Source organism: Besnoitia besnoiti, chromosome VIII (assembly GCF_002563875.1).
Source record: "Besnoitia besnoiti strain Bb-Ger1 chromosome VIII, whole genome shotgun sequence".
NCBI lineage: Eukaryota > Apicomplexa > Conoidasida > Eucoccidiorida > Sarcocystidae > Besnoitia > Besnoitia besnoiti.
The window spans coordinates 1126527-1153245 of NC_042363.1; the positions used below are offsets into that span (position 1 = coordinate 1126527).

The window sequence follows — 26719 nt, forward strand, 5'->3', positions numbered from 1 at the left end:
TACGGAGCCGGGCAGTGGAGGCACCGGAAAATGAGAGAGAGCGAAGCAGGGCTCTGCAGGGAGAGGATAAGACACGCCGCTGAAAACGACAGCACCTGTGCGTCGTCGGGGCGAGAAGGAACGAAAACAATTCAAGATACAGGGAGACGGCCGTGGCGCGACAAGGAAAACTATGCGAGGGTTGGAGGGGCGCAACACGCTGCACTCAGAGAGACGCGTGACAAGAGGAAAAGACAGCGAGAAGAGCGTTGCCGAGGTACAGAAGAAAAAGAGAAGGAGAGAGAAAGAAGGCAATGATCCGCTGGAAAAAAACGACACACTCTGATGCGACCGAGTGGAAGCGAAGGCATGGACGATCCGAACCCGCTTCAGCGGCGGAGAGGGGGCAGCCGCAGCGAAATACCGGTCGATTGCGAGAGAGACGATGCGGAAAAACAGAGGAGGCGACGAAGGAGGAAACTTCGGGGGAACAATAGAGCAGAAAAGAAGAGAACGGAAGGACAACGGGCGGGGGACGAGTGAGCCGACGAGAGAAGGGCAAAGAACGCCGCCACGCGACGCTAATCCGCATGCGAGAAGTGGCTGCACATTCCCTGCGTTTTCCTCAAAGCACACCAGGAGGGAGCCTAAAGAAGAGAAAGTCACAGAGGATTCTCCTTTCTTCGCTGAACGGCTGCATCTATTTAGCGCCTCAGAACGCGACTTCGAGCCCCTTCGAGGGCATGCACGACGCGAGTGGGAACGGCGAGGCAACCGCCAGCGGCAAACGAGGGCCGGACCTGCGACGAGCGCGCCGAAACAGCGAACAAGAATTAAGACCTGAGCAGATACTAGAAGAGAGGAGAAAACGAGCAGAAAGAGAAAACACAGAGGGGGAAGAGCGCGCCTACGCCGTCGGGCAACGCTTGAGCCGTCCTCCGGCAGGAACTTCCGCGCGTTCAAAAGAGGGCGAACGCCACGGACCCCTGACAGTGAAGCTGGGGGGCACGCTCTCTCTTTGGCAAACCTCGTCGTTCTGCGGGAAACCAGGGCAAATGAAGAGAGTGAGACATCTCGGGAAAAGGATTGATTGACGTTCGCGGCGCGGCAGTGAACAAACGAGAGATCCACCTCCTGGTCTTGCCGCGCCTGGAGGGCGGATCTGAGAGCTTCCAACGCGTACGGTGAGTGGAAGCCACTCAACTGCTGCGCATCTTCACGCTTTTCACCAGCCTTTCATCCTAGAATCCCGAACATTGACATGCTGTCTTTCGGGGATAGAGAAGAGCGAGAAAACGTAAAACAGGACTGTAGAAAAAGCCCCTCTCGTCTTACTTCTGCTCGCTTCCTCGGTACGTGCCACGCCTCGCCCAAGCCGCAAAAACGGGAGTTTTACGCACAGCGGCGCCGTTGCGCGGTACTGGCTGCTTCGCTTCCCTCCCTTTTCTTTTTTTTTCTGTTTCGGTCTCCTCTCGCTTTTTGTTTTTCGCGCCGCGGTCCTGGTTCCACGCTTCTTCGGCGCCTTTTTGCGGACACACATCTCCTCGGCTTTTTGTGAACTGTACGTACACGCGTGAGCCCGATACTGACGGAGCAGGACGGCGAGGTCACTGCTTGCATGAATACATGTTTGTTCGTAAAATAAGTCTCTTCCGGAAGCTCTGACAGTGCGTCACGTCATTATGCAGCTGTTCGTAGTTCCAAACTCCGAGATAAATCCGAGTTCTCCCCGCACCGTAGTTTCGTCTTCTTCGCGGGAGCCTCGCCGGCGGCAGCAACGCAGTGTGCCCCGCGTATTTTCCGCCCGATTTTACGTGAACTCTCTCTGGACGGCGTGTTGGTTGCCTGTATCCCGTGCTTCCTGCCTTCTCACGTCCCGAAAACCCCGCTGCCTCCTCACCGCGTCGCATGTCTTACCTCCCGCTCACTGTCTCTGCTGACTCTCTTCGAGGCCTGGCGCCACCCGCGCCCACGAGCGCTCTTCGAAGGCCCCTGCATCCGGCGCTCAGGAGCTTCATCTTTCTTCGTAAAGGAATTTTAAGCTTCTGAGCCTCACGGGCTGTCCTGGAGGCGCCATCGTCTTCAAGCCCCCCCCCGTAACATCCCCCCACCCCGCCCCGTCAACCAGTCGCTGAGATGCTGCCGTTTTCTCCTCCGCTATCGTTTTCCTTCTCCTTCGCTTCGTCTGCCTCTTCTTCGTCTTCTCTACGCTCGATATGTCCCTCGCATCCTCCGGGCGTCTCTCGGCGCGAGGGGCGAGAGCCGGATGGCCGCTACGGAGCTTCGGGGCTCGAGGGCCTCTCCCAGTCCCCCCCCCTGAGGCAGCGGGGCTTGCGGGTTCCCCTCCGCCGCCTTCTTCGTTGCATGCCGCCCTCTCGTCGGCGTCGGCCGTCACGGCTCCGCATGCAGACGGATATGGCGCCCTCTCGTTCCCGGCGTCCGTCGCCTCTGCAGGCTCGCAACATTTCGCCACCGCCTGCGCTGCAGACTCCTCTGGTTCCCCCTTTCCCGTCTCAGGCCCGGTTGCCAGCGCACCCCACAGTCCCAGCAGGAGAAGCATCTCGTGTGTTGCGTCTCCCGCGTGCTCGCCTCAGGTCTTTCCCTGCGCGCCGGAGGCGCTGCTGGGCGCCTGCGTGCCCCTCCCTCCAGCCGCCACTCGCGGGAAGGTGAACGTGTCGCGCTCGGCCGCGTCCTCTGCGTCTCCTGCGGCGCTGCCGCCCTTCTGTGTAACGGTTGCAGCCGTGTCGCCTCTGGTGCACACGTCGTCGGCGTGTCTGGTTCCGTTTGTCCCCTCCGCGTCTCCCGCGACGCGGGTCCCGTCGGGCCTCGAGGTGTCCACTCCAGGCGACGATAGCAGTTCAGGCCGCACATCCTTCGAGTCTTCGCCGCCGTCGTCTGCTTCGCTTTTGTCGGGAGGGACTCGGCGGGCCCTCGGCGGGGGGTCTCCGCCGCAGTCCGCGGCGGCAGGCGCCGCGGTCGCCACGGCGGACGGGTGTCTTTCGCGGGAGCAAGTCGCCGCCTGTCTCTCGCTGTCTTCCTCCTTTGTCTACGCAGCGGCCTACCACGACTGTGCGCAGCTTCGCTGTCCGTACAGCTGCATCTACAGCCACCTGAGCAACGAAGTCTTTCTTCTGCACGTCCCAGCGCTTCTCTTTGTCCAGCAGTGCGCGCGCCCGTCTCCGCCCTCGCCTGGCGCGAGGCTGGACAGAGGCCAGGCGCGTGCGGACTCCAGCGGCTCGCTGCTCCGCTTGTGTTCGCTCTCTTCGTTTTCTTCCTCCCCCTCTGCGCCTCCGGCGCCGCGCCAGTACGTCGAGAGGGGGCGGCGCTTCAAGACGCGCGTGTTGGCTGACGGCAGCGTTGGCAGCTTTCCACCCGAGTGCGCGACTGCGGCGTGGGGCCCGCAGGGCGAGTTTGCCCAGGGAGACGAGGGGAGGCTGGCGTTTTCTCCGAGCCGCGAGGTCCCGCGGCGGAGACGATCCTACGTGCGGCAACTCAGCTGCTACTCGCTCTCGCGGGAGGGGTGCGCGCCGCCGCCTCTCGGCGACCGAGGCGGCTCGCCGTGGCCCCTCGCGCCGTGCTACTTGGGCGACTCTCGAGGTTGGGCGCTCTCGGCGGAGGAGCTCCTCCAAGCCGACGAGGATGGACGCAGCTCGCACTCGCTGCCCTCCTCTCTGCTGGAAGCGGGCGCAGGCCCGCGTGCGCTTCCGCGGGCGCTGACCGCCCAGAGCTCCCCGCTGGGCGACACTTTCCTCTCGGCGGAATCCGCAGCGGCTGCGCCGCCGGCGCCTTCCCTCCTGCTGTCGCTTCTCGCTGAGGTTCTGCCGGCCCCGTTTCCTTCGCTCTGGCCGCCGCTGGTGCTCCTCCTGCAGAAGCTCGAGGGCAGCGACGAGCTGGAGAGCGGAGGCGGAGAGAGTCGGAAAGACCCGCGGCGGCGCACCCCCAAGCGCGTCTCGCCCCCGGGGACTCCTCGCGGGCATCTTTCCGCGGACCCCGACGCTTCGCAAGTCGCGCTTCGCGAGCCCCCGACGGCGGGGGCCGCTGGCGCTCTCTCGCGGGGGGCGGCGTCGGTGTCCGCTTCGGCTGCCTCGGGCGTCTTGATCCTGGGGCACGCCTACGCGATGAGTGTCTGCGCGCACTTGGGCGCCGTGCGCAGCGTCCAGCTTCACTCAGCGACCGCCTGCACGGCTCTGCTGCTTTTCGCCCAAGTCGAAGGCTGGGGGGTTCACGTCTGGAGAGAGAGAGAGCCTTGCTCAGGGTCTATGGAGCTCGCTGTGCGCATCGAGCTGCCGCTGCCTTCGCCCGCGGCCGCGCCACTCTCGCGCGCGGGCGGCGAGGCGCCTGAGGACGGTGAGCTGTGGAGCGGCGACGACTGCCACAAGAGAAGGCGCAAAATTGGGCGCCGACGGCCAGATGGAGCTGCAGACGCAGAGGAAGGAGAGGGAGACCTGCGGGGGTCTCCGCAGAGAAGAGAGAGGGAAAAAATATGCAAGGAACAGGGGACAACTTGGCCCTCTTCGCGCGACGATCGGCGCGTGGCGAGAGTCGCGGTGCTCGAGCTCGATGAACGCACACAGGGCCTCGGAGGCAGCGGCCTCTCGTCACTGGACTTTGGCCTCACGGACTCCTCTCCCTTCGCCGCGATCCCGCGCCAGCACATTCTCTTCTTATACCTCGCCGCCGAGCCTCGCCTCGAGAGCGACGTCTCGTTCTTCTTCCCCTGCGCGGGCGCCAGAAGAAGCCCTGCGGACGACGGAGAAGGCGACGACGACGTCGAAGGAGGGGACTTCGAGGCCGCAGACGTGGGAGAGGGCAGGAAGCGATGTCGAGGCCGAGACGCCGGAAGAAAGAAGGAAGGCTTCCGCTTCATTGGCGCGTTCATGGTCGACGGCCTCGCTCGCGGCGCCGTAGGGCGCCCAGTCGTCCAGCGCGTCGCAGGGCCCGCCCAGGTGCCACTCGATGCAACCGGTCTCGACATCGTGGAGATCGAGAAGGCGGAGTTGTGCGAAATCTCTCTGATGAGTAAGCATGGTGTTTCGTTCAGTGCTTCAAACTCGGGCGACAGCTTCGCCTTTTGTGCCACACGTACTTCCCAAGCCTATACCCCCGCCCTCGCCCGATCGCGTATTGTGCAGGGCTTCACGGTTTGTAGACGTCTCTGTGAACGTGACAACGAGGCGAGCACTCCAGGGCGAGAAACGCGTCAAAGGTGAAGGACCTGGCGCCTGGGAGTGCATCTATGTCCCTTTTTTTGTGCGAATAATGAACGAGACGTAGCTGTGTTGTGGTGCGGTTGCATGTGTCGTACATGAATGCGCCTATGAGTGGCGTTCGAGGGGGGCCTTCGGAAGACGACTGCGCCAAGCGCGATAAGGGCTATCCCACCGTGGGTTTCTTGCGTGTTTCGCATCTGGTTTCGCGCGACTCCGTGTCTTCTCTCTGCTCGGGTCGCCATCCACCCGTGCTCCAGCCTGCTCGCCTTGCGTGGATGTGTGTCTTCAGCTTCCTTCCTCACGGTCTCGTCTTCGTCTTCGTGCCCTCCGGTCGCCTCGGGGGTCGTCGTGGGGGCGCCGGTTCGCGGCGGACTGCCGCTGAGCGGACTCAGCAGCTCGATTCCTCCGCTCATCGGGTCTTGCCAGCAGCCGGGCCTGTCTACGCACAGGCCTGCGTCCTCGGCGACCGCCTCTGCGTCTGCCGCAGTGGCCGCGGTCGGCGGAAACCTCGCGTGGGGGGAGCTCACTGGGCTTCTCGCCTCGGCGATTCCTCCGTGCCGGCTCACCGTTCGCACGGGCGCTAGGGATCAAGCCGTGCTTCTCGTCTCGCCTCTCTTTCTGTGCTGCGCGCCCGAGGCCTCTCCCGCGTCGAGGGAACGTGCGCTGCCCAGGGCAGCAGACCGGGCGGCGGGGCTGTCCGGAGACGAGCCCGACCGGCCGCAGCTACCCCGGTGTTCGCCCTCTGCGGGTGCGGCAGGCTGGGCCGCGTGCTCCCCACAGGCATCTCCCCCTGTGGGGCCTGCGCTGCACTACTCGCTTCGCTGTCTCTCCTCGGTTTCGCGGACGTTCCTTCCCGCTTCGCTGGCCTCCCGCGCGTCGCTCGCCTCGCTCTGGCCGCCGTTCATGCATGCAGGGCTGCTGCGGCCGCTCAGCTCGCTCGCGTCCTCGGTGACGCCGTCTGCGCTTTGTCTCTTGCCTCTTCAACAGAATCTTTCGAAAGCCAGCTCGACTGTCTCTGCACTTCCTGCTCCAAAACAGTCCCTCGCGCTTCCGCCGTCGTCTGGCCTGCCGCTCAGCTCGTCTTCGCCTTGTCTCCTGGCCGCTGCTGCTGGGGACGAGGAGGGGGCCTCCGCAGGCCCGTCACCTCGTGGAGGGCCCGCGCCTGCAGCTCAGCCTCTGGGCCTCCGGTCGCCGTCGCTCTCGAGAGGAAACGCGGCGTCGGCTTTCTCTCTGTCTCCGCCCTCTCGCCTTTTGTCGCCTGGGGCTGCCTCCGTGCCGGATGCGGCCTCAGTCACCACGGAAGGTTCCGGGGCTTGTCTCCAAGACCTGGGGCGAAGCCCAGCGGCGCCTACGGGCAAGAGGCCGCCCTCGGCTTCGGTCTCATCCTCGCCTTCGGGTCCGCGCGCCCCTCCGTCTTTTCTGTCGCTGGAGGTTCTTCCAGAGTTCAACGTGGCTGCGGGCCTCGTGGCCCCACCGGCGTGGGCATCGGGGCCTTCCGGCGAAGAGCCCAGGGGTGTCGTCTTTCTGTGGCACTACAGCGACATGCTCGCGGGGAGTCCTCCAGTTTGCTGCCTGCAGTCTCTGACAGTCCCGTCTGGTGACCCAGGAGACGGCTTTGCCGCAGGGGACAGGCGCTCGCGAAACAAGGCGGCGGCCCTGAAGCAGAGATACAGGCGTCTCCCCCTGATGAGCGCGGTTTACTGGCTGCCTGCGTCGTCGCTTTCGCTGTTCCAGCGTGCGTGTCGCGACTCGAGTGCAGAGAGATTGTCCCCAGAAGGGGGCGGCGAAGAGGCCACCGCGGACGTTCCCCTGCGATTCTTCGGCAGAGGCGGAGAGGAGGCGCCGCTGCGGAACTCGGGGATCGGCGAGGAAGGAGGAAGCCGAAGAGGAGGGGCGCTCGACATGATTGGGGGGCAGCTTCCCGTTCTCGTCTGCGTTGCCGCCGAAGAGCTGCGCGATAACCGGGGAACGAAGCGGGCGAAGAGCGGAGGTCGACGGCCCTGTCTGTACGTGTTTGAAGTCGATCTCCTTCACTCGCTTTTTGGGATTCGGCCCGTCTCGCTCTCTTTCTCTCTCGCCCCTGGGTCCCTCCCTTGGCCGATTTCGCAAGTCTTGCCGGTCTCCTCTTCGCGTCTGGACCTGTCTCCTCTTCCGTCGGGCGGCTCCGACCCTCCGAAGAGCCGCATCCGGTTCTCCGCACGAGTCGTGGCCTCGCAGGCGCTCGAGCTCTCGGCGAGCTTCCTCTCCCACTCGCTGAGGTCTCACATGCTGCTTGTCCTTCTAGTGGAGGAACGCAGCGAGGCAGTCGCGCGCGCCTCCAGCGGCTGCGTCCAGACAGACTTTGTCTCTCAAAGAGGGGACAGCGCATGCGAGCCCGCCTCGCGCTCGAGGTCAGCGGATCGCGGAGGGCCTCAAGACGCCGAGCAGGCCTTAGTGCCGAAGCGGACCTCCTCTGCTTCATCTCTCGTTTCGCGTCTCCTCCCTGCTTCGTACTCTCTGCTAGTCTACGCAATCGGCACGCCGCGATCCGCAGCGGGTGGCTCGCGGCCTCCCACGGCCCGGCCAGAAGGAGGCTGCGCCGCGTCGGGCGGTGTGACGTCAGAAGAAGTCGAAGCAGGTTCTGGATGTTCAAAGGCCGACGCGTTTGTGGGCCTGAGAAGTGCAGGGTGTCTCAGCTTCGAGCTGCTGGGTCGTTGGTCAGCCGCCGGCTGCGCTGACATGCGGGCGGCCTTCGGCGGCTACGCCTCCGGGAAGCCTGTCTTCAGCGCATGCGTCCTCTCCTCGTCAACGCTTCTCCTCGCCTCTCCGCTCTTCTTCCACGCGGCGGCTTCGGCGGGGACTATGCATTCGCAAAGTGCGTTGCTTTCTTCAGCCCCGAGTCAAATGCCTTCTTCAGGCGCGCTTCTTGCGGGAGCGGCGGCCGCACACGGCCGGCATACGGCGGGAGCCAGTATCGAGCCCGAGGCGAGCGGCAAGACGGACGCGGGAGAGAAGTGCTTCCTGTTCCTTCTTCAACTTCCCAAGCCCCCCTCTGCGAGCCAGGGGCGACTGCGTGAGGCGGCGCGTGGAGGCCTAGCGCCCAGTGTTCTCTCCCGCGGCGATGAGGAGGATACAGAGACTCCTTTTTCTCTCCATGCGCTCTCCCGCCTCTCCCTCTTCGCGGTGGCGGCGCTTCCGCGCGACCGGCGAGTGACGGCTGTGGCGCTCGCGCCCGACTCCCTCGCGGTAGGGACGAGTTTCAAGCAGGTGGCTAACGGTGGCGGAGGGGGAGAGAGGCCCGCGACTGCGCCGCAGACTCGGGTGCCCGTGGCCTTCGTGTTCGGGCTCAGAGGGCTCCCCCTCGTGGTCCCTGTCTCCTTGGAGACGGCCGGAAGCGGCCAGAGTGTCGCTTCCACGCCGCTCGCGCAGGACTCAATCGGCGCGGAGAGTCGCACGACGCTTGCAGCAATGCGCGCGGCCGTGGCTCACGCGTCGCAGTTGCAGCCTGAGGCCGCGTTGCCGCTTCTGGGGTTTGCCAGAGAGGTCCTGCACAAGGACCAGTCCGGCGCAGGGGACCGAGCAGCTGGCAGCGGCACCACTTCTTCTCTCTCGGCGTCTTCGGCGCCGCGCAAATGCAAGTCTTTCCTCCACCAGAGTGTCCGCACCACCAGGGGGGCAGCGGGCCCCCGCGCCGGGCTCTCCTCGGCGTTTGGAAGGCTAAGCAGCCGGAGGTGGAGGACGCAGATACAGACACTCGCGTCGCACGCGGACGCAGGCGAGGAGCAGCAACATGACGAGCTCGCGAAAGGGCCCAACGGAGACCAGATGGAGACAGGGGCAGCGGGGCGTCCCTCTGGAGCCGTGTCGGCGGTTCAGGAGGGCGCAGGCTGCGCGCTGCCTTGCTCGCTTCACCAAGTCGTGCGTCTGGCTTTCTGCCGCCTCCCTGGCGCCGCGCTGGGGCTTCTCGCGAAGACGGCTAGCCCGCAGGCGGCGCAGGGGCGCGGCGCCCAGCAACAGGGCACTGGAGAGGGGTTTATGTATCTCTTCGTCTGTGTCTCTGCGGCACAGCTGCGGCGAGCGAGCGGCTTCGGAACAGGGGCCTGCAGCTCAGCTGCGCAGCGCATGCCACCCGTCTGGCTGCGACTGCTGCCTCTCCCGCCGGAGGACTGTCTGCCTCCAGAGGCGCAACACCAGGCCTTCTACGGACATCCGCTCGTCTCAGGCCTGCGAGATGCATGGTGGAGCTCCGAGCCGGGCTCTCTCCTGGCCTTTCTTGCGCTGCCGCCCTCTGCGCCGGGGGCTGCCGACCTCGCCGCAGGCCCGGACGGCTTCGGGAGCGTCGCCCCGTGGGGCGAGGACGCAGGAGACACTTCGGGCGCAGCGGCGGGCTCCGCGCCCGACCCTCTGCCGCACCACGCGCCCGGGGCGCTGTGCAGCCTCGCGTCGAGCCCTGCGGCGGCGGCAGGCGCGGCTGCGTGCTCGTGGGACCTGCGTCTCTGCGTGGAGGCCGACGCTGCAAGGCGACGAGAGAGGAACGCATCCGTCAGTTCGGCGGACGCTTCGCTTTCGTTTCAAGTGCTTGGGACTATCCAGCGTTTCTCGCTGCATTCGCTTTTGTGTTTCCTTCTCCCCATCGGCGCACGTCCGTGGGCGCCGCTTTCAGGCGCGCCCTCCGCCTGCCTTCCGCATGCGAAGGCACATGAGAGGCTTCACCCGCCGACCGCGTCGGGCCTCGTTAACCCCACGAACACAGCCGCGGCAACGGTGGCCTCCGTGGCTTCGCCGGCCGCCGCCGCACGCGCGGCCGCAGCCGCGCTTGCCAGACAGCGTGAGCATGAGGAGGCGGAGCTTCGCTTGCTGCAGCTTGTCTCGCCTCCCCTTCTTCTCCTCTATCATCCCGCAGTGTTGGATGCGCTCTTCTCTAGCGGCCTGGTGGGCACCGTGAAGTGGATTCTGGGGACTCTGCTGCGGTGCCTGCGAGCAGCCGGCGTGGCGCGCGCTCGGGAGAGTCTTCAGAGGAAAAAGGACGGCCGTGCGGCGGAGAACGCATCTGCGGGCTCCGAGACGACTATTCTTCTGGGGGGCTTCATGTGGGAGAGCAGCTCGAAGGGGCCCGGCGGCGGCGAGGTGTCCGCGGAATGCCCGTGGGACGCTTCGCCGCCTGACGAGGCCGACGCTGGACAGACGCCGGGGGGGGCGGGCGCTGCGACCTCGGAGGCCCTAGAGGGCGCGGAGGCCGCCTGCTGCTGCTGCGGAGACCGAGGCGACACGGAGCTCTGCAGTTGCTGCTGCGTCCTCCAAACGCTTCTTGACACCTCCATGATGTGTTTATCTGGCATCTTTCTCCAACTGGCCGCCGAGGAGCATGAGCTCCTCGCTGCGCGCCGCCGAGGCGATTCAGGGAAAGGAGGCTCGGAGGTCCGTTCCACTGGGTTCTCGTCTCGCGGGGCTCCAGACCAGGCGGCTGACTGCGCGCTGGGGGTCGGGTCCCCCGTGACAGGTCGGGGGCACGGCGCTGGCAGGTTGTCGGGCGCGGCGGAGACGCACGGGCCTGAAAAGCGGCGAGAGGCTTTTTATGCGGCGCTGCTGAGGAGATGTGGGGTTGCAGGCCGCGGGCTTGTGGGGGGGATGGAGAACGTGCAAGACGATCCGCCCAGGGACGCAGATGCAGTTCCGGGATTCACGAGTGAAGGCGGCTTTCGAGGCAGTGATGTTCTCTCAGGGCTCGGCTCTGTGCGACAGCAGTCACCGTTTGAGTTCGGCGGCTTGTCCTCGGGGGCCGCAGCCAGGAAGGAGGGAGGCCGCGCCGAGGATCTGTTTGGATCCTCATCGTCTGTCCTCGAAGACGACGATCCATTCGACGTGTCTGACCTTCTCGGTTTGGGGGGAGGAAAGAAGAAAAAGGAGGAGGCCATGAGTCTCTTTTCGGCACCACGAGACTATGTCACTTCCGCGCTCCAGCACCAGTCCCAGCGAAGTCAGGGCGGCGCCTCCGCCGCGCCTTCTTCTGTTTCGCCGTGCCACCTGTCTGAAACTTCTCTTGACCCCGTGGTAGTGGCCCTGTCTCCAGCCGACTACGACCTTCTTCTCCTGCTTCTTGGGGTGGGGGTCCCGGGTCTCCGCCTCACGGGCCCCGAGAGGAGACACCTGTGGGGTTTCGTCGCCGCGCTGCGAAGCCTGGAGGGCGGCCAGCTCGAGCGAGGCGAGACGCCGGTCAACAGTCTCCTCACGGACTTCCCGGCTGTGGCAGCCGCGGCCTTCGAAGCGGCGGGCGCTGCCGCGGAAGCTCTTGCTGGCGGGGTCGCGAAGTCAGAGGCGCGTCCGCTAGCAGACAGGGAGGGCGCCAGAGGCTTCGTAGCTCAAGGTTTCGGCTGTCGCTCTCTCGAGGATCGGTCAACACCGCGTACAGCCGTGACGCAGGACTTGGCCCCAGCCAGAGGACACGACGAGGTGCCGGAGAGAGAGAACGGACCCCTCACGCCAGGAGACGAGGAGGCGCGTGAGGGCGAACTGGCAGCGGCGCGCGTCGCCGCAGACAAACTTCGCGGGCGGACGTTGAGGGCTTCAACCGCGGCCAGCCAAGGTGGCAAGCGACGCAAGGGCGGGAAGCTCGACAAGGAGGCGTGCCTCGCGCGCGCGAGGATGGGGCTGCTGCAGGTGGCGGTGAGGCTCTTTTTTAAAATTTTAACTGATCAAGTAGATGTCACACTCTTTTTGTAAATCTTTCCATTGAAAATACTAGTCAATAAAGTCTCTAGCTAGCCTTGAAACTAGATATATTCATTTGCGTCATAAATTTGGTTTTTACTGTAATTGAATAATGCGAGTGGATGCGAGACGGGGTGGCACGTGACTGCGGCAAGACGTCAGCTCGTTTTCACTTGCTCTCTCAGAGTGACTCCTAACCCTATGCTGGCGGATCGCCGTGACCCACAGGGTCGTGAGAGTATCCTCCACGCGATGCTGGAGGCCCCGAACACTCACTTGTCCTTTTGCTGCAGCTTTTGCATTTGCTGTTTGTTCTTCCCCTCTCTTCTTTGTTTGTAGGTCAGTGAAGAGGCGGCCGTGGAGGTAGCCGAGCAGCAGAGCGCCGCGCACCAGCCTCTGCGGGCGAAGTTGGCGATGGCTGCCTCTTTGTTCACCGCTCCGGAGAAGCCCTCGCCCGTCTCCGCGCCTGAAAAGGGCTCCTCTCCGTCCTCTCTGCTCCTGAGCAGCGAGGACCTCTGCTGGTGCCTCCAAGCAGACGGAGAAGGGGCGATGCTGGCGGAGGCAGTCGCCAGCGCGCGAAAGAGCGCACGGGGCAAGCTGCTCTGGCCTCACATCAAGAAGGTATGTGTCGCCATCTTGTCCGGAGCTGGAGCTGACGGTCCAGAGTCGTCTTCAACATCGCGCGCGTGCGTAAAACTTCGTGCCTCCGAGGCAGTTAAACTTCAATTTTCGAATGGTTCTCACGTATACGAGGTGCCTCAGAGCCTGTGGTGAAAGAAAGCTCCTAGTCTCTGCCAGGGTCAATACCCGCACTACCCAGCGAAATTTGCACTGAATGCGGTGCTACATTCGGATTCGGATGAACATCCAGTCCACAAATATATCCATACATATGTGTATGGATTCGTAGATGTTGGTGCGTGGAGCCTTCTCACGCAGTTCTCTCTTTTTCGGGGCCTCTCCCGCAAAGGTATCTCGTGTTGGCGGTAGCATAATGGCGACGCGGGGACCACCCAGCGGCGCATCTGTGGTGCATAGTAGTTGAATCTTCGGATAAGATTAAGATGTCTGGTGCTTTAGAGGCTTCCCCGGAGAGTCGCGGGCTTGTTTAGTGTTTAAGGTTTGGTGTTTCACCGTTCCGACCCCCCTTTCTGCCATATCACTGGATCCTGCTTTTTCTGTGGCTCGCGCAGCGCGGCGTGGGCTTTTGGCTGCGGAGTACGACCCAGGTACGAGCGCTGGGCGACTGGCTGCTCAAGGACGCGACGGTGCTCGCGGCGGCGGAGACAGCGGCCCAACAGGGCGCCTTTGGAGCCCCACACGCCGGTGGCGACGGAGACAAAGAGACACCCGCTTTGGCTTCGCTCTCGTCGTACGCCTCGTCTGCCTCAGTCCAGATGCCCAGCAGCGACTCATCTTCTGCGGCCGTGAATCCTTTCCACCGGAGCGACGTCGCGGCCCTATGGTCGGTCGCGAGCGACAGGCTCAGCTTCATCAAGACGGCGTACAAGCAGCAGAAAAACACTAAAGTGAGACAAAAAACAAATTAAAGGCCCCCGAAGAAGCGAGGGGTCAAGTAGAATGGCGGCTCTCAGGCAAACGCCTGTGGTGGGCTGATATATATATATATGTATATGGAACGTACTAGGGCTGTGATTTCGCGCAGGACGGGGCCAGCCTCGTAAAGTACGAGCCAAGTGCGTGTCTGAGCATACGCACATGGATCTGCGTAATGCAGACGCACTTTTTTTATCCAGCTTATCAGGAGCTTTTTCGTAATGCTAAAAATACCTTTTGTATTCGTGGCTTCGCGTATTCACTGATTCGTGTGCATGCAGGTCGTCGAGTTTCTGTCGCGGGACTTCAGCGATCCTCGGGCACAAGCTGCAGCCGAGAAGAACGCTTACAAGCTCGTTCAGCAGCGACGCTACCATTTGGCGCTCGCGTTTTTCATCCTGGCGAAGAAAATTCGAGTGAGTTCCAGAGCCGTTCTTCGCTGTAGACAGATCTTCAGCTTCAGAAAGCGAAAGCTGTGGAAGCCGCTCTTCACTGCGCCTTTCTTTCTGTCTTTCTGTCTGTAGCTCGCCTAGCCCGGTGTGTATGTTTTTTTTTCCAGTTTCTAGCTTTGTGTATTTTGTGGGGGGGCCTTGCTTTCCTCCGCAGTCCTGTGTCTTGAGTTGCATCGCCCCTTGTATTGTTCTGCTGTTGCTCTGTGCGTGCAAGCTTTTATGTCTTCGCGGGACTTCCCTTTTTTCTCCAACATCTGAGCTCTTGAGCGGGAAAAAGGTGCCGAGGCGCGCCGTGGCTCATCGTGCGAAAAACCGTGTTTTCACCTCGTTCGTTTTTTTTGCAGGAGGTATGCGACCTTTGCTGCCGTCAGCTCCAGGATGTCCAGTTGGCCCTTTTCCTCTGTCGGCTGATTGACGCAACGCAGAGACCCTGCGGCCCGCCGCTGGGCTCGGATCCTTTTTCCGTCTCGGCTTCGCTCTTCTGCTCTCCGAGCGTGGCGAGTGCGCACACAGTGGCGGCTTCGCCGGGCCTTCTGGGCCCTCGCGGTCTCAAGGCTTCATCGCCGTCGGCTCTCCTGAGTCTGCCCCCGCCCTCCTCTGGTGCCCTTTCGCTTTCGCCATCCCCGCTGCCGTCGTCCCCTCCCACACTGAGCGAGGCCGGAGGTGCGGTCGCGCACGGAGGTGCGCGATCTCCGTCGGACGGCGCGGCGCCTCTCGCCTCGTCGTCCTCTTCCTCCTGTCCCTTGACGGAGTATCGCCGCGTTCTGCTTCAGCGCTTGGCGCCGCTGGCCGCGGAGGCGGGCGACGTCTGGCTTCTGCATCTGGCGCTGTGGCTCGCGGGGGACTACCAGGCGGCTCTCTTCGTGTTGCTGCCGCCCCATCTCCCTCCGTCCTTCGCGCGGCTCGCGTCCCACGCGCATGCGCCGCCACCGGGCGCGGGCGCGAGTCGGGGCTTTGCGGACGCGGTCTCAGTGCCCGAGGGCCGGACTCACTGCTGGCTCGCGGACGGCAGCGACGTGTCCGCGGTCGCGCCTTTTCACCCACGTCTGTTTTTCTCTGCGTGCGAAGACTCGGCTGTTGCGGTGTCTCCTTCCCACCTCTTCGAGCGGCTCCCTTCCCCTCTGGGGGCCCTCTGCCCTCCCGGGTCTGCGCAAGGGGTTCCGCCCGCGCGCCTGGGGTCCGGGCAGCCGAAGCACGCGCCGGAGGCCCACAGGCCGGTCTTCCCCTTCTTGTCTCACGTCGCCGCTGGGAGGGCGGATGCAGGCGAGAGGCACACAGCAGCTCATTCCGGCCCCCACGCCGACAGGTTTGACGGCGGTACCCTTCGCCACTCTCAGCTCTCGCTGAGTCTTGTCAGCTTTCGGGCGGTCGTTTTGAACACGCTACCTATTCAGCGCCTGCGCGCGGAGCTGGAGCAGCAGCACGCGCAGCTGCAGCTCGTTCGCGAACTCTGCGCGCAGCTGCAAAGCCGCCCGGTCGCTCCAGGCTCCCAAGGCGGCAACTCACTCAGCCCCTCCGCTGCGCGACAGACTGGTCACGCGGCAGCCGCAGGCGGAGTTGACGGCGGCCACGCAGCCGCGTTGCGGCCGCCTCCAAACGGCGGCGAGCGTCTCCGGGGGGCTGGAGCCCCCCAGGCGCTCGGCGGGGGGGCGTCCCCTGTGGAGTCCCCTAGAGGCGGCAGCTTCAGCGCGCCCCGGCAGGGCAGCGGCACCTTCTCGCTGGTCTCCGCGCCTTCGTCTCTCGGCTCGTCGCCGCCGAGCGGGCCTGCTCACGGCGCGGCGCAGCCTCCGTTCCATTTATTTCACCACAGCAGCGCCTCGACCCTGGACGCGCTTTCGGACACGACGCGCGGCGACTACAGCGACGTCGGGACGGGCGCTGGGGGCAGCGGCACCCAACGGGGGCCCCGAGGCGAAGGCGGCGCGGGAGAGGAGGCCAGAGACGGAGAAGACGGGGAGAGAGGAAGACGTAGGGATGCTGCGGGCGTGGGACACGGGGGGTTAGGGGCCGGCGAGCCTGCTGAGCCCGGCCTGTCGAGAGCCGGCAGCGGCTGGAGCGCCCCGCACCTGCCCAGCTCGCCTCCGGCGGCGGGTCCCACAGAGGACCTTGATCTGAGAGTCGTGGGTCGGGCCTCTTCCGAGAGCTTCACGCCCGCCAGGGTCTCCAGATCCGACAGGCCGGACGCGGCGGATGGTGTTGCATCAGGTGTGGAGCTGACTGAGGCCGCGTGCGTCGGCGAGGCGTGTCTCTGGGCTCTGAAAAACCCCTCGGCGGCGGCCGCGTGTGAGTTCTACCTCCTGACTCTGGCTTACCTGCACCAGCGGCAGGCGTTCCTTGCCTCGGTGGCGTCTGCAAGCTTCCTTGCTCTCGCGCGCGTGGGAGACGGGGGGGTGGAAGAGGAAGCCGAGAAGACGACGAGGCGCGGTCAATGCCTTGGGGCGCGCGGCGACGAGCGGGACGCAGTCTTTGAGTGTGGCGGAAAAAGGGCGGCGGCGGCGCTGACAGGCGAGGGACAAGAGCCCCACGGCGCTGGAGAGAGGCTCAGCGACGCGACAGACATTCGCATGCATTCGTTCGTCGCCAGGCGGTGGGTTCCCACGGCTCAGGCGGCCTTCGAACTCTTGTTCGCGTCGTGGGCTCCTTGTCTCACGATGGACAGGTCGCTGCGTTCCACAGATGCGGCGCTTCAGATTCGCGTCCCTCTCCCTGAAGAAATCTTCACGCAGAAGGAGGAGGCCGGCTCGCCGGCCTCGCGGTCTTCCTCCCTCTGCGAACTGACCGGCCTGAATGTGGGGACGCTGCTGCTTCTTCCAGAGTCGCCGATCGCCTCTCTCTTATCGCGTCTCGCAGCGCCAGAACCTTGTCGGAGCTGCTTCCTTTGCGGCGTCTCCTCGGCACAAGTCGGGCCTTCGGCGTCGCGACGTACTGTCTCCCTCAGCCTCGCCGACGCCATCGCCTCGTGTCTGGTCGCCTTCGTGGGCTGCCTCTGCGAAGACGCTGACTTTCTGCGTCCCGTCCTCGATAGGGCGCTGCTCTCGTCGAGCTCTCTGGGTGCAGCCGGAGCGCGGCGGAGCGCCACGGCCTTCCCCTGCAGCCCTCGGTGTGTCTGCTGCCGCGCCGGCCTCGCAGGCCCGAGCGAGGAGGCCTCGCCTCCTGCAGCCCACGGGGCCGGGTTGGCGCCCTCTCTCGCAGCAGCCCCTGTTCCTTCTGGCGGCGACTTGGCGTCGCGGAACAGCTCTGTAGGGTCAGTCCGCGCGGCCAGCCCTAACCCAGTTCGAGCACTAGGCGTCCTGGATGCAGTCGTTTCGCAGCTCCTGCTTTGGTCGGATCGGCGGCGGCGGAGCTCGGCGCTCGCGGGCCTCTCCGCGGACGCCGCGGGGGGCGGCGTGCGGCGGCGCGGCCCTGCGGGGTGCAGCTGCGCAGAGAAGAGACTTCTTCAGGCGATTCAAGCCGCGGAGAAAATAGGCGGCGGTCGCCGCCTGACGGCCATCGCCGCCGGGGCGATGGCCTGGGCCGCGGGTGCCGGACCCGTCGCGGGTGCGGTGCGGGAGCAGCGGCTCCTGCGGCGCCTTTGCCAATGCGGAGAAGGGGCGGATGAGTCCGACGACGAGTCTGCCGAAGACTGCGGCCCGCCGCGCGGCAGGGCGACCGACGCAGCGTGCAGCGGGGCGGCCGGAGCAGCAGGCGGCACACAGCAAGATGCCTCCGCCTCTTTTTCGTCGCTGGAGCCTCCCCTCTGGGCTCTGGCAGCGACATTCGGGTCTCGGGTTCCGAGCTTCTTCGAGGAGGACACGCGCCATCTCGCTTCCGGCTGCTTCCTGGCCGCGGTGCGGGCAGCCGCTCTCGGGCGCCGGGCCGCGGCGGCCGCGCGGAGACGCACCGGCACCCCTAGCGGAGGGGCGGAGACGGGCGCGAGCAGACTGGCGGTGAGCAGGCGAGGCCGTAGGGATGCGTGGCGGCTGGCACGATTTTGTGCCGCCGCGTGGGTGAGAAGCGAAGTCCTCCTCGACTTGAGTTGGAATCGAGAGGTTCAGACAGTCCTTCACACCTACTTGGATGGTGAAGACGAAGCGAGAGTGCGTGCGAGGTCGGGGCGACCGGGGGCCTCCCCCCGGAACGCGACACTGTGGGGCATGCGCGATGCACTGGAACGGGGAGAGGCGTTTTCCGCACGAGGGGCGACGGCGGTGCTGGCGAAGGAGCTGATTGCCATTTTCAGTGCGCCCGAGCGCCAGTTGTTTGATTCTCTGGCTATCTTCTGCTGCACCGCGGCGGCTGCAGCGTCACTCGACATCGCTAGCGCCCTAGAGCACGCACTGCCAGTCTGCCCCCGCGCGGGAGAAGGCGTGGAGAACCGTGCTGGGGGCGCTGACGGCCTGTTTGTGTGCGCGTCTTGCAGCAGGCACAGGGAAGACCGCGCTGACTCTCACGCTCTCGGCATGGCGCGCCCGACCTCTGCAGTTCTTTCGCTTGAGCATCTCGAGCGCCTGCTCCAGCTGTCTGTCGTCGCTCTTGGCTGCGTCTGTCTCTGTCTCTCCGCTGCGTTCCCGTCTCTGGCTCTCTTTTTCTCGTTGCACCCGAGCACCCACACGGGCGCCCACGTCTCCTCGCCCTCCGGCGGTGGTGCCTGCGGGGGGAGTGCGTCTCATCTCTCGGCGGACGCGCGTGTTGGACACGAGGAAAGAGCCTACCAGCGATCTGTGAGCTCCGCAGCAGCGACTGAAGCAGCTGAGACAGACGCGGAGTCTGCTGGCGAGACCGCGAAGGCCGCTGAGGATAAGGGCGCGCCCGAAGCCAGACACGCGCAACACGACGATGGAGGCGACGAGGCAGCCGACCGGGAGTTCAACCCGCTGGGAACCATTCTGCATATTGTGGTGTACCTTCACTGCATTCTGATGCAGCCGAAGAGATCCACGTGGGTGTGTGAGCTTCGGAGACACCTGCGCGATTTCCTGTGGCCGCGAGCGGCTTCATGCGCTCGCAAGAACTCGGCGGCGGAAGATGCGGAATCTTCGCGTACTGGGAGTACGGCTGAAGATGCGCAGGGGGTATCGAGTCGTAGTCGCGCGAGGAGGGAGAGGGACGCGGCGAGGAGGCGAAAGTCGTCGCATGCGTTCCCCACTTCCTCGAGTCTGCTTCAGTGCCTAGCTGCGTGCTTGAGCGTGAAGGTCTTTGAGTTTCTGCTCGACCTTCTTCGAGCGATCGATCGAGAAGCCCTTCGGCTGCTCCACTTCTTTCAGCTTCTGGCTCTCGCGTCCGCCTCTCCTGGCGGTGAATCGCGCGCGGCGAGTCCGAAGGACGGAGAGTCAGAAGGAGAGATGCCGCTTCAGGGACGAGCGGAGACAGTAGCCTTTGGCACACTTTTAAAAATGTCTTCGTTCCCTGTTCCGCACTTGTCTCGGGCGCTTACCCCGCCGGAGACCGGCGGTGTCGCCGCCGCGGGGCACCAAGCAGCCTCTCTCCGACTCCAAGAGCGACAAATCCGCCTTCTTCGCGGCTGGGTAGACCGTCTGTCCTTCTCGCTATCGTCGTTTGTTTGCTCGCACCTGCGGCCTCTGCTCACGCGGGCGGCGCCGCTGTCGGCTTCTTTGCTGCTGCCTCTTCTCTGCAGCAGCGACCCCCCCAGTCTGGGGGGGGTCTCAGGGCTGGAAGCCTCTTGGGCGAGGGAGGAGACCCACGAGCCTGCGCGAAGCAGTCGGTCGTTCATGGACAACTGCTTTGTGCTCCCCACAGGCAACACGAAGGGGCCCCTGCTGTGCCGGTCGATCTCCGTCCTCCTCGGCCCGGACGCTGCTCAGCTGTGGATTCTCCTTGGGTGCACCGCGCGACTTCAGTGGCTGTTTGGCCAGCTCCCCTTCCTGCCTCTTCAGCAGCCTCTGCCTCCATCGCGGCCTGCCAGCCCCGGCGTCTCGGCGCCGTCGCACGCTGGAGGGCAGGGGACGGCGAAGGGCGGCTCCGCCACGGGCGCGGGGTCGCCTGCGCACCTAGGTGGAGGGGCCGTGGGGGAGACATTTCAGAAGCCCGCGGCGCCTGGAGCCACCAGTCGAGCCGCGAGGCCGGACGCCCCCCTGGGGGGGGGCGAAGGGCGGGGTGTGTGGGGGAGCGCGGGCGGGCGCACAGGAAAGAAACCAGCCGTGGTGGTCGGGGGCGCGACTTCGCGGATGCAGCTGCAGCAGCAGCTCGTGCGAGCGGGGATTCCTCATCTTCTCCTCAGCGAGGGGCGTCCGCAGGTTGTGCAGAAGCAGGGCGCGGGCAGCGGCCCCGCTCTCTCGCGCCTCCAGCAGCACGTGCTGGCGGAGCTCCCCTCGCTGAGACTCGCGGACGAACTCGTGGTTTCAGGCGCAGCCCCTGGCGTCCCCTGCGTTCTCGGCGGAGTCTTTCCGCCGGGGAAGATCTGCAGCGTCGCGGCGTCGAGGCCGCGCACCAATGCGGTTGAAGCGCTGCGGAAAACATACGAGCACCACCTGCCATCTTTCCTCACGCCCGAGGCCGTCGCGTTGCTTCTTGCCGAGGCAGTCGCCTCGCAGCGGCCTCACCGAAGTGCAGCCGCGGAGACCCCCGTAGGGTCCTCGAAACCCGCCGGCAACGGTGCGCCGCCGCCCTTCACGCCCCTGTCGTCGGCGCGGTCACTGCCGCGGGCCTCTCGGCCCTGGGGCACTTCCCCGGTGCCCTGGTGGAGCTCCCCGTGCTGCTGGGTGCCGATCGCAGCGGTCCTCGGGCCTGTGACGGTTGCGTGCTGCGGGAGCAGCCACCGGCGATACTTCCTGCCCGCAGGGGCGGCCATCAGCACCGATCTGGCAGTCGGCGTGGGCCCTCTGGAGGGCCTCACGGTCACTGGGGGCGCGGGAGGCGCCGCCAGCAACAGCAGCTACGCGCTGCGAACCATTCGCATTCCTCCCATCCTCCTCGGCGCGTCGCCCTCCGGCGGCGGGGCCTGTACAGCTTCCCTCCTCTACGGAGCCGCCGCGGCGGTTCATGCGGCCGCCGCCGCAACGGCCGCGGTCGCTGCCGCCGCCGAGTACCGCGGCGACCTCCTCCTGCTTGCACCTCGCAAGGGGGCACCGAAGGCAGTTTCCAACCCAGTCGAGGACGCCGAGGAACTGCCTGGGAGCCGTGAGGCAGCGGCTGGCTCGGGTTCGCCCCCTGAGGCGCCGACTGTCGGGTCGGCTGAGGGCGCGCCCGGGGCGCCGCCAGAGACCGGGCTAACAGAGCAGGTTGATCCTGCGAGACCAGAGAACGTAAAGGAGGAGGGAGAGGCTTCGCGTCCCCGGGGGGGGCGATTTGAAGCTTTCAAGGCCGAGGCGCGGTGGCTGCTCTCCGTGACGTCTCCCCTTATGAGCGAGTCAAGGTGCCCCGGTGGGGCCTTCGTCGGCATTGCGCCTCTGCGGCGGGCGACTGTCAACAGTTCTCAGCATCTTCAGCGGCGTCTGACGCGGATTCTCGCGCGCTACCGACATCATCGCTCAGAGACAGACTCAAGATGGCCTGGGCGCCACGAGGCTTCCAAGCGAGCGCCTTCGAGTCCAGGTGGGGGTTTCCCTGCCGCTCTCGTGGAGACCTCAAGTCTCCTCAACGCGAGTTGGAGTGAAGGGTCGGTTCTCCTCTCTGTCTGGTTTGGCTACCTACTCACACGAGACACGTCCCTATTTGCTTATGCCCAAGTTGATCGGATGAGCGCGGCGATGCGGCTCCTGGCTGTCGCCGCTGCAGCCAGTGGAGGCGCTTCGCGTTCCACGCCCCCTAGCGGGTCGGGCGCCCCAGGGCTCGCAAGCCCCGGGGCTCCTGCCGGGGGCGCGAAAGATCTTGCTGTGTCTCTGCCGGGCTCCGGTGGGCTCGCTCATCCGGCAGGGCACCCCAGAGCTTCTCTCGCAGCGTCTCTAGAGCCGACGTTTCCGTATCAGGCGTTCCCGAGTCTCTCCGTTCTTCGCTCTTGCTTCTCCTTCACCGGCTCCGTCAGCGGCCATCCATTCCTGCCTATTTTCGCCGCAGTCCTCCAGGCGGTAGAGCTGCAGGCGAGCCCTGCGACTGCGTTCGGCGTCATTCTTCGTCCCTTTGGCGCGCATGCGCGGAGTCTGCCGAAGGCTTCGAGTCCGGCGCTTCCGGAATCGTCGCGCGAGGCGCCTTCCACAGCGTCTGGCGACGCGAACGGGCGCCAGCCCGAGCCTGCAGAAGCCCACGTGGGGGCTCGAAGCCGTCCATCAGGCTTCGAGGCGGCAGCCCACGCAGAGAGCTCGCCTCGAGGGGATCAGCCAGAGGAGACCGGCGCAGGGGCGAAAGCTGGGGAGGGAGACAGTCAAGCGTCGGGGCCAAGCTCGTCGGTGCTTCGCGCAGGGTCCACAGCGGCGAATGGATTTCTTCAGCGCGTCCAGACGACCCAGCTGCCTCGCGAGCAGGCCGACCTCTCTGAATTTGCTCGCGGACGCAGTGCCGCAGGCAGCTTCCCCTTCGACCGCACTGCAATTGCGGAGTTGGCAAAGGCGGCAGCCAGTTCTGGCCCGCCCGGGAGCGGGAGGGGCGCCGCGGCCTCCGCCGCGGGCGCGTCTGCGTCGTCCTCAGGGGGAGCCGCGGCCGGCTCGGCGTCGAGGGGAAGGCCCCAGGGACAACTTCAGTGCTTTGGTCGCGTTACGTGCGTCGCGTGGAGTGAATCTGGCGACAGCCTTTTTATGGCGGATTCCACCGGCTGGATTCGCGTCTACGGACTCCTTCGTGGGCCGCTTCTGCCGCCGTCCGCAGCCGTCGCGGTGGCCGCGGCGGGCGCCGAGTCGGGACCGTCGTCTCGGCTGGGCATCGGGAGTGCGTCGTCGCGCGGCGCGGGTCACCACCACCACGTAGCGGCGCCCACGCCGGCGCAGAAGGAGGGCATGCTGTCCGCAGCGGTGCAGCAGGTGACGCGTCCCGCGGTCGCCTGGCGAGGCCACGTTTCCACGGAGGAAGTGCTGCCGCTTCACGGCTGCGGCTCTTGGCTTCTCACGCGCGGCGTCGGTCTCTTTCCGCACGCAGTCAGACATAATCCTGTGCTCGTGGAGGGGTCGCCCTTCGTCTCGGGGGCAGAGGGGCCCGCGCTGGGTCTGCCGCCCGCCCACGCCAAGCCCAGGGCCGGGGCTGCGGGCGCCGCGGGTCACGCCGACTTCGTTTACAGAAGGGGCGGAGGTGGAGGGGACCGCGACGGCGGCAGGGATTCTGCGAGGCGAAGTGTCTCTGTCGGCGTTGGGCGAGCTACCGGAGAGGGAAGGCGGCACGCCGAAGACGACGACAGCGCCTACGAGGAGGGCTCGGACGAGCCAGGCGCCATGAGTGGAGACAGCGGGGGTGCGCTTCTGAAGCACCCTATGCGGATGTCTGTCCACAACGGCGCGTCCAGCACAAACAGCGCAGGCGAAGGCGGGAATCTGGGCGCGCGTCTGGTGATTCGCCACCCCACACCACCGGGCAGAAACCGAGCCTCGATGGTCGTCGAACAGCTGCATGGCCAGCAGAGGGCAGGAGGACGCGATTCCGCGGACAGGGCCTGCGACCGCACTCGTGAGCGCAGACGCCACGGCCTCGAGGTCCCCGAGTCTCCCTCGGGGACCAGCGGAGACGCGAAGGCCTGGAGGGGCCACAACCACCATCCGTTCTCCATTTTCCGCCGCGGCAGAGGAAAGGGCTGCTGCGAGGCTGCGGATGCAGCCGCCGCAGGTGGAGGCGTGACCCGCTTGCGGGCCGCGCGTTTGGCCCTGCGGAGGCGGGACTCCGGCTCAGCCGAGATGGAGAAAGAGGGCGCAGAGGACGTGCCTCTAGGCGCCGCGAGGAGGCGGCGATCGCTCAGGATGCTGCCCAGCACCGCGCGGCGCCGGTTTAAGGGCACAGACATCATTGCGAAGATCCAAGCGCGGCTCGCTCAGTACCAAACGCAGTTCCAGCAGCGCTACGGCAGCTCCCAGCATCTTCCCAGAAAAGCGAGTCAGCGAGCAGCCGGCGGGGCCTGGCACGTGGAGCCCTCGAGCGGTGTTGAGGCGACGGTGTCCCCCCCCTCCTCTGTGGGTGGGGTGTCCTCGTCCGGATATGCGTACGCGGCCACTGCGACGAGCGGCCTCATAGGGCCGGGCGGCTTCCAAGCGAGCCTCTCGTCTGGCTCCGCTCTCTACAGCGGCAGCCTCCGCAGCGGCGGAGGTTTGGGCCCTGAAGAAGACTCGGAGGCAGGGAGCGTCGGCGCTCTGAGCTCCACGCTGCCGCTGCAGCAGTGGACGTCAGGCGTCTTTTCGTTCGGGGGGGCGGGAGAGCAGTCTGAAGATGAAGAAGAGCGCTTGGGCGTGCGAGACCGTCTCCTCGGCGGGGATTTCCAGCAGATGCCTCGCATTTCAGGGCCGTGTATCTGCCTGTGGGACTTATGGGACATCACGGCAGGCGGAGGCCCGCGCCTCGACTGCGTCATCACCTGCGACGACCTCCTCCTCACCCGCGTCCAGCAGCAGCTCGCCAGCGCCACGGGCTCTAAAAGCTCGTTGGGCGCTCCGGGAAGCTCTAAGCGGGCCAGCAAGCTGAAGAAAGGCTCTCAAGCGGCTGGGGGCGGAGTTGAGTCGTCCGGCGAGACGTGGGAAGTCGTCGCGACGCACACGCCAACGTGCATGGGTGTGGCTGTCTTGCAGGATTGTCCTGAGGTGTGTTCCTGCTGCTCAGCGGCAGCCAGCGGCGGCTGCGGCTGCGCAGCTCCTGGAGCAGAGGTCTGTGGGGCCGCCTGGGCTTCAAGAGCCTGGGGCAGCGGTAGACAGGCAGATGCCACAGCCTGTGGAGGGTCGCCGAGTGCCTGCGCGGCCGGCAGCAGCTGCCGATGCTGCAGTTGGTGCTGCGGGTCGATGCGGTGTGTCCTCTACGGAGACGCGGACGGGGCAGTCCACGCAGTCGACCTGTCGCTTCAGGAGGAGGTTTACCGCTGGCAAGCGCATCCGTCCGCAGTCGTGGCCTGTCGAGTGTCGCGGCCGGCGGCGGCGTGCCCGTCGCACGTCTCCTCCATCCCTGCGTCGTGGCTTGTGACTGCAGCCTCTGCACCGGCGGCCGATGCGACCTTCCGCTGCTGGAGCCTCTCGGCGCTTCAAGGGGGCCCTCCTTTTCTTCTCTACGAGTTCACGTCCCCCGGTCATGTGCCGCTGCCGCTGGGGGCAGCGGGGGCTCGCGGCCGGGCTCTCGGCGGGCTCGTCGGAACCCAGACGGCGGGGACTCTGAGGGACGAGGGTGCTGCGGCCCGGTTCGGGGGCTTGGGCGCAGGCGCCGGATCCACGCCTGGAGTCGTCGTGGGCAGTGTGAATTCGTGTCCCCAGGAGCGCAGAATGCTGGGCGACGAGACGTGGCAGGGGCGCGCGGGCGACAGAAGCGACGTCGTACAGCAGGGGCAGCAACCTACGCAGTCGGTCTCGCCTTTCTCCCCCTTTGCGCCGTCGTCGGTGAATGCCCTCGTACGCCTTCTCGGCGTTGAGGGCCGCGAAGCAAAAGCAAGTCCCGCGCCGGCGCAGGCCGATGAGAGTGTCGCGATGTCGCAGGTGGTGGGGCCTGCGTCGATTCTAACTGTGCGGCAGGACGGAATCGTCTTGTTGAATCGGCTCTGAGCGGGTGGCTCTGAGGGGGCCGGGCGGGGGGGGTTGGGTGCTTCCAATGGCCATCTCTGCGAGTTTCTGCTTGGTGCTTCTTCGTTTATGTTCGTCGAGTACGTGCAAAGACGCTCTTTGATGCAGCTTTGGTGGGCGGCCAACCGCCGTCACCAGTCGCTAGCTTGTGTCACACGCGCCAGCATGTGAACTCTTTCGTGCAGCGACAAAGAAACGCCTGACAACGAAACAGGATGCAGACACCCTGCTTCTTTCTGTCGCCACACTGGGTTTAGTCTGGCCGGCAAATGCGTTACTTGGACACACGAACAGACACGCGCATGTTTTGGCTTGCGTGTGTTTCTGAGAAAATGCGTTCGTTTGGCTGCCGGGGCTGCTCGCAACGGGAGTCGCAGAATACGATTGCCCACCTCCCGCGAAAGGTTGTGCCAAAAATGGCTGATGCTGCCATCCGCAATGTATTTTACGTCGTAGTATACTTTCATAGCGGACCGCTTGTCGGCGCCGCACTAGTCAGGGAATGCGGAAGTGTCTGTATAGCTGAGAGGCGTTCGGGGAAGAGGATATATAGATTCCGCATGCGTACCGGTAATGATACGATTTCAGTCAAGTTTCTCTTGCCTCACGAGGCTTCGCATCATCTTTCATCGAAGAAATGAAGTCGAGTCGAAATGCAATGAAGGGTGACTGACAGCCTCCTGTAGGGAATGCCTGGAGGGCAAGTTGAAGACGCAACTCACCCACTGCCTCAGGCAGCACGAAGAGACGGGAATGTCCGGATCCCGGATCAGACAGCGCACACCAAACATGGAAGCCTTTTCATGGAGCCTGTGGCACAACGGCCTCTGAAAAAGAACTACGTGAATGCGTTGCCGGGGTGTAGACAGGACAAAGCGGTGGCTTCAGGAGGCAGGCCCCCGACTCTGCGCATAAGCGAAACCGACGATCCCCGGATGTCGCCACGCCTTAGTGACTCTCTCCATCCGTTTCCTCTGCTACTGTAAGCCTGGCTGAAGATCTCCCGAGCAAAGACACGGAGCCTCCACAGTTACTGCCTGCACAATGAACGCATTCCCCTAGCGGCAGACGCTGCCTTCCTAGCGTACCGCTGAGCCTGGCGCAGAGTGTGTGTGCTTCTTCGCATGCAAAAGATCCATTCTACGGTCTAGAATCAGATATCCAAGGAGGCTTTCGGCTTCGCGGCATCGTCTCCCGCCTGGCGTCCTGTCGAGCGCCCGCAACTTCTAGC

At 65.2% G+C, this 26719-nt stretch overlaps 1 protein-coding gene across 1 annotated transcript; it reads left to right on the forward strand.

Annotated features, from left to right (window-relative positions):
* Positions 1–2195: 2195 nt before the first annotated feature.
* On the forward strand, positions 2196–25470 carry BESB_082920 (uncharacterized protein; the record flags this gene model as incomplete). The annotated part of the gene is made up of 6 exons (XM_029366642.1): positions 2196–4998; positions 5479–11831; positions 12216–12497; positions 13070–13405; positions 13715–13849; positions 14230–25470. The coding sequence occupies 6 exons, from the start codon at positions 2196–2198 to the stop codon at positions 25468–25470; spliced, it is 21150 nt and encodes a 7049-aa protein (XP_029217102.1).
* Between the last annotated feature and the right edge of the window lie 1249 nt (positions 25471–26719).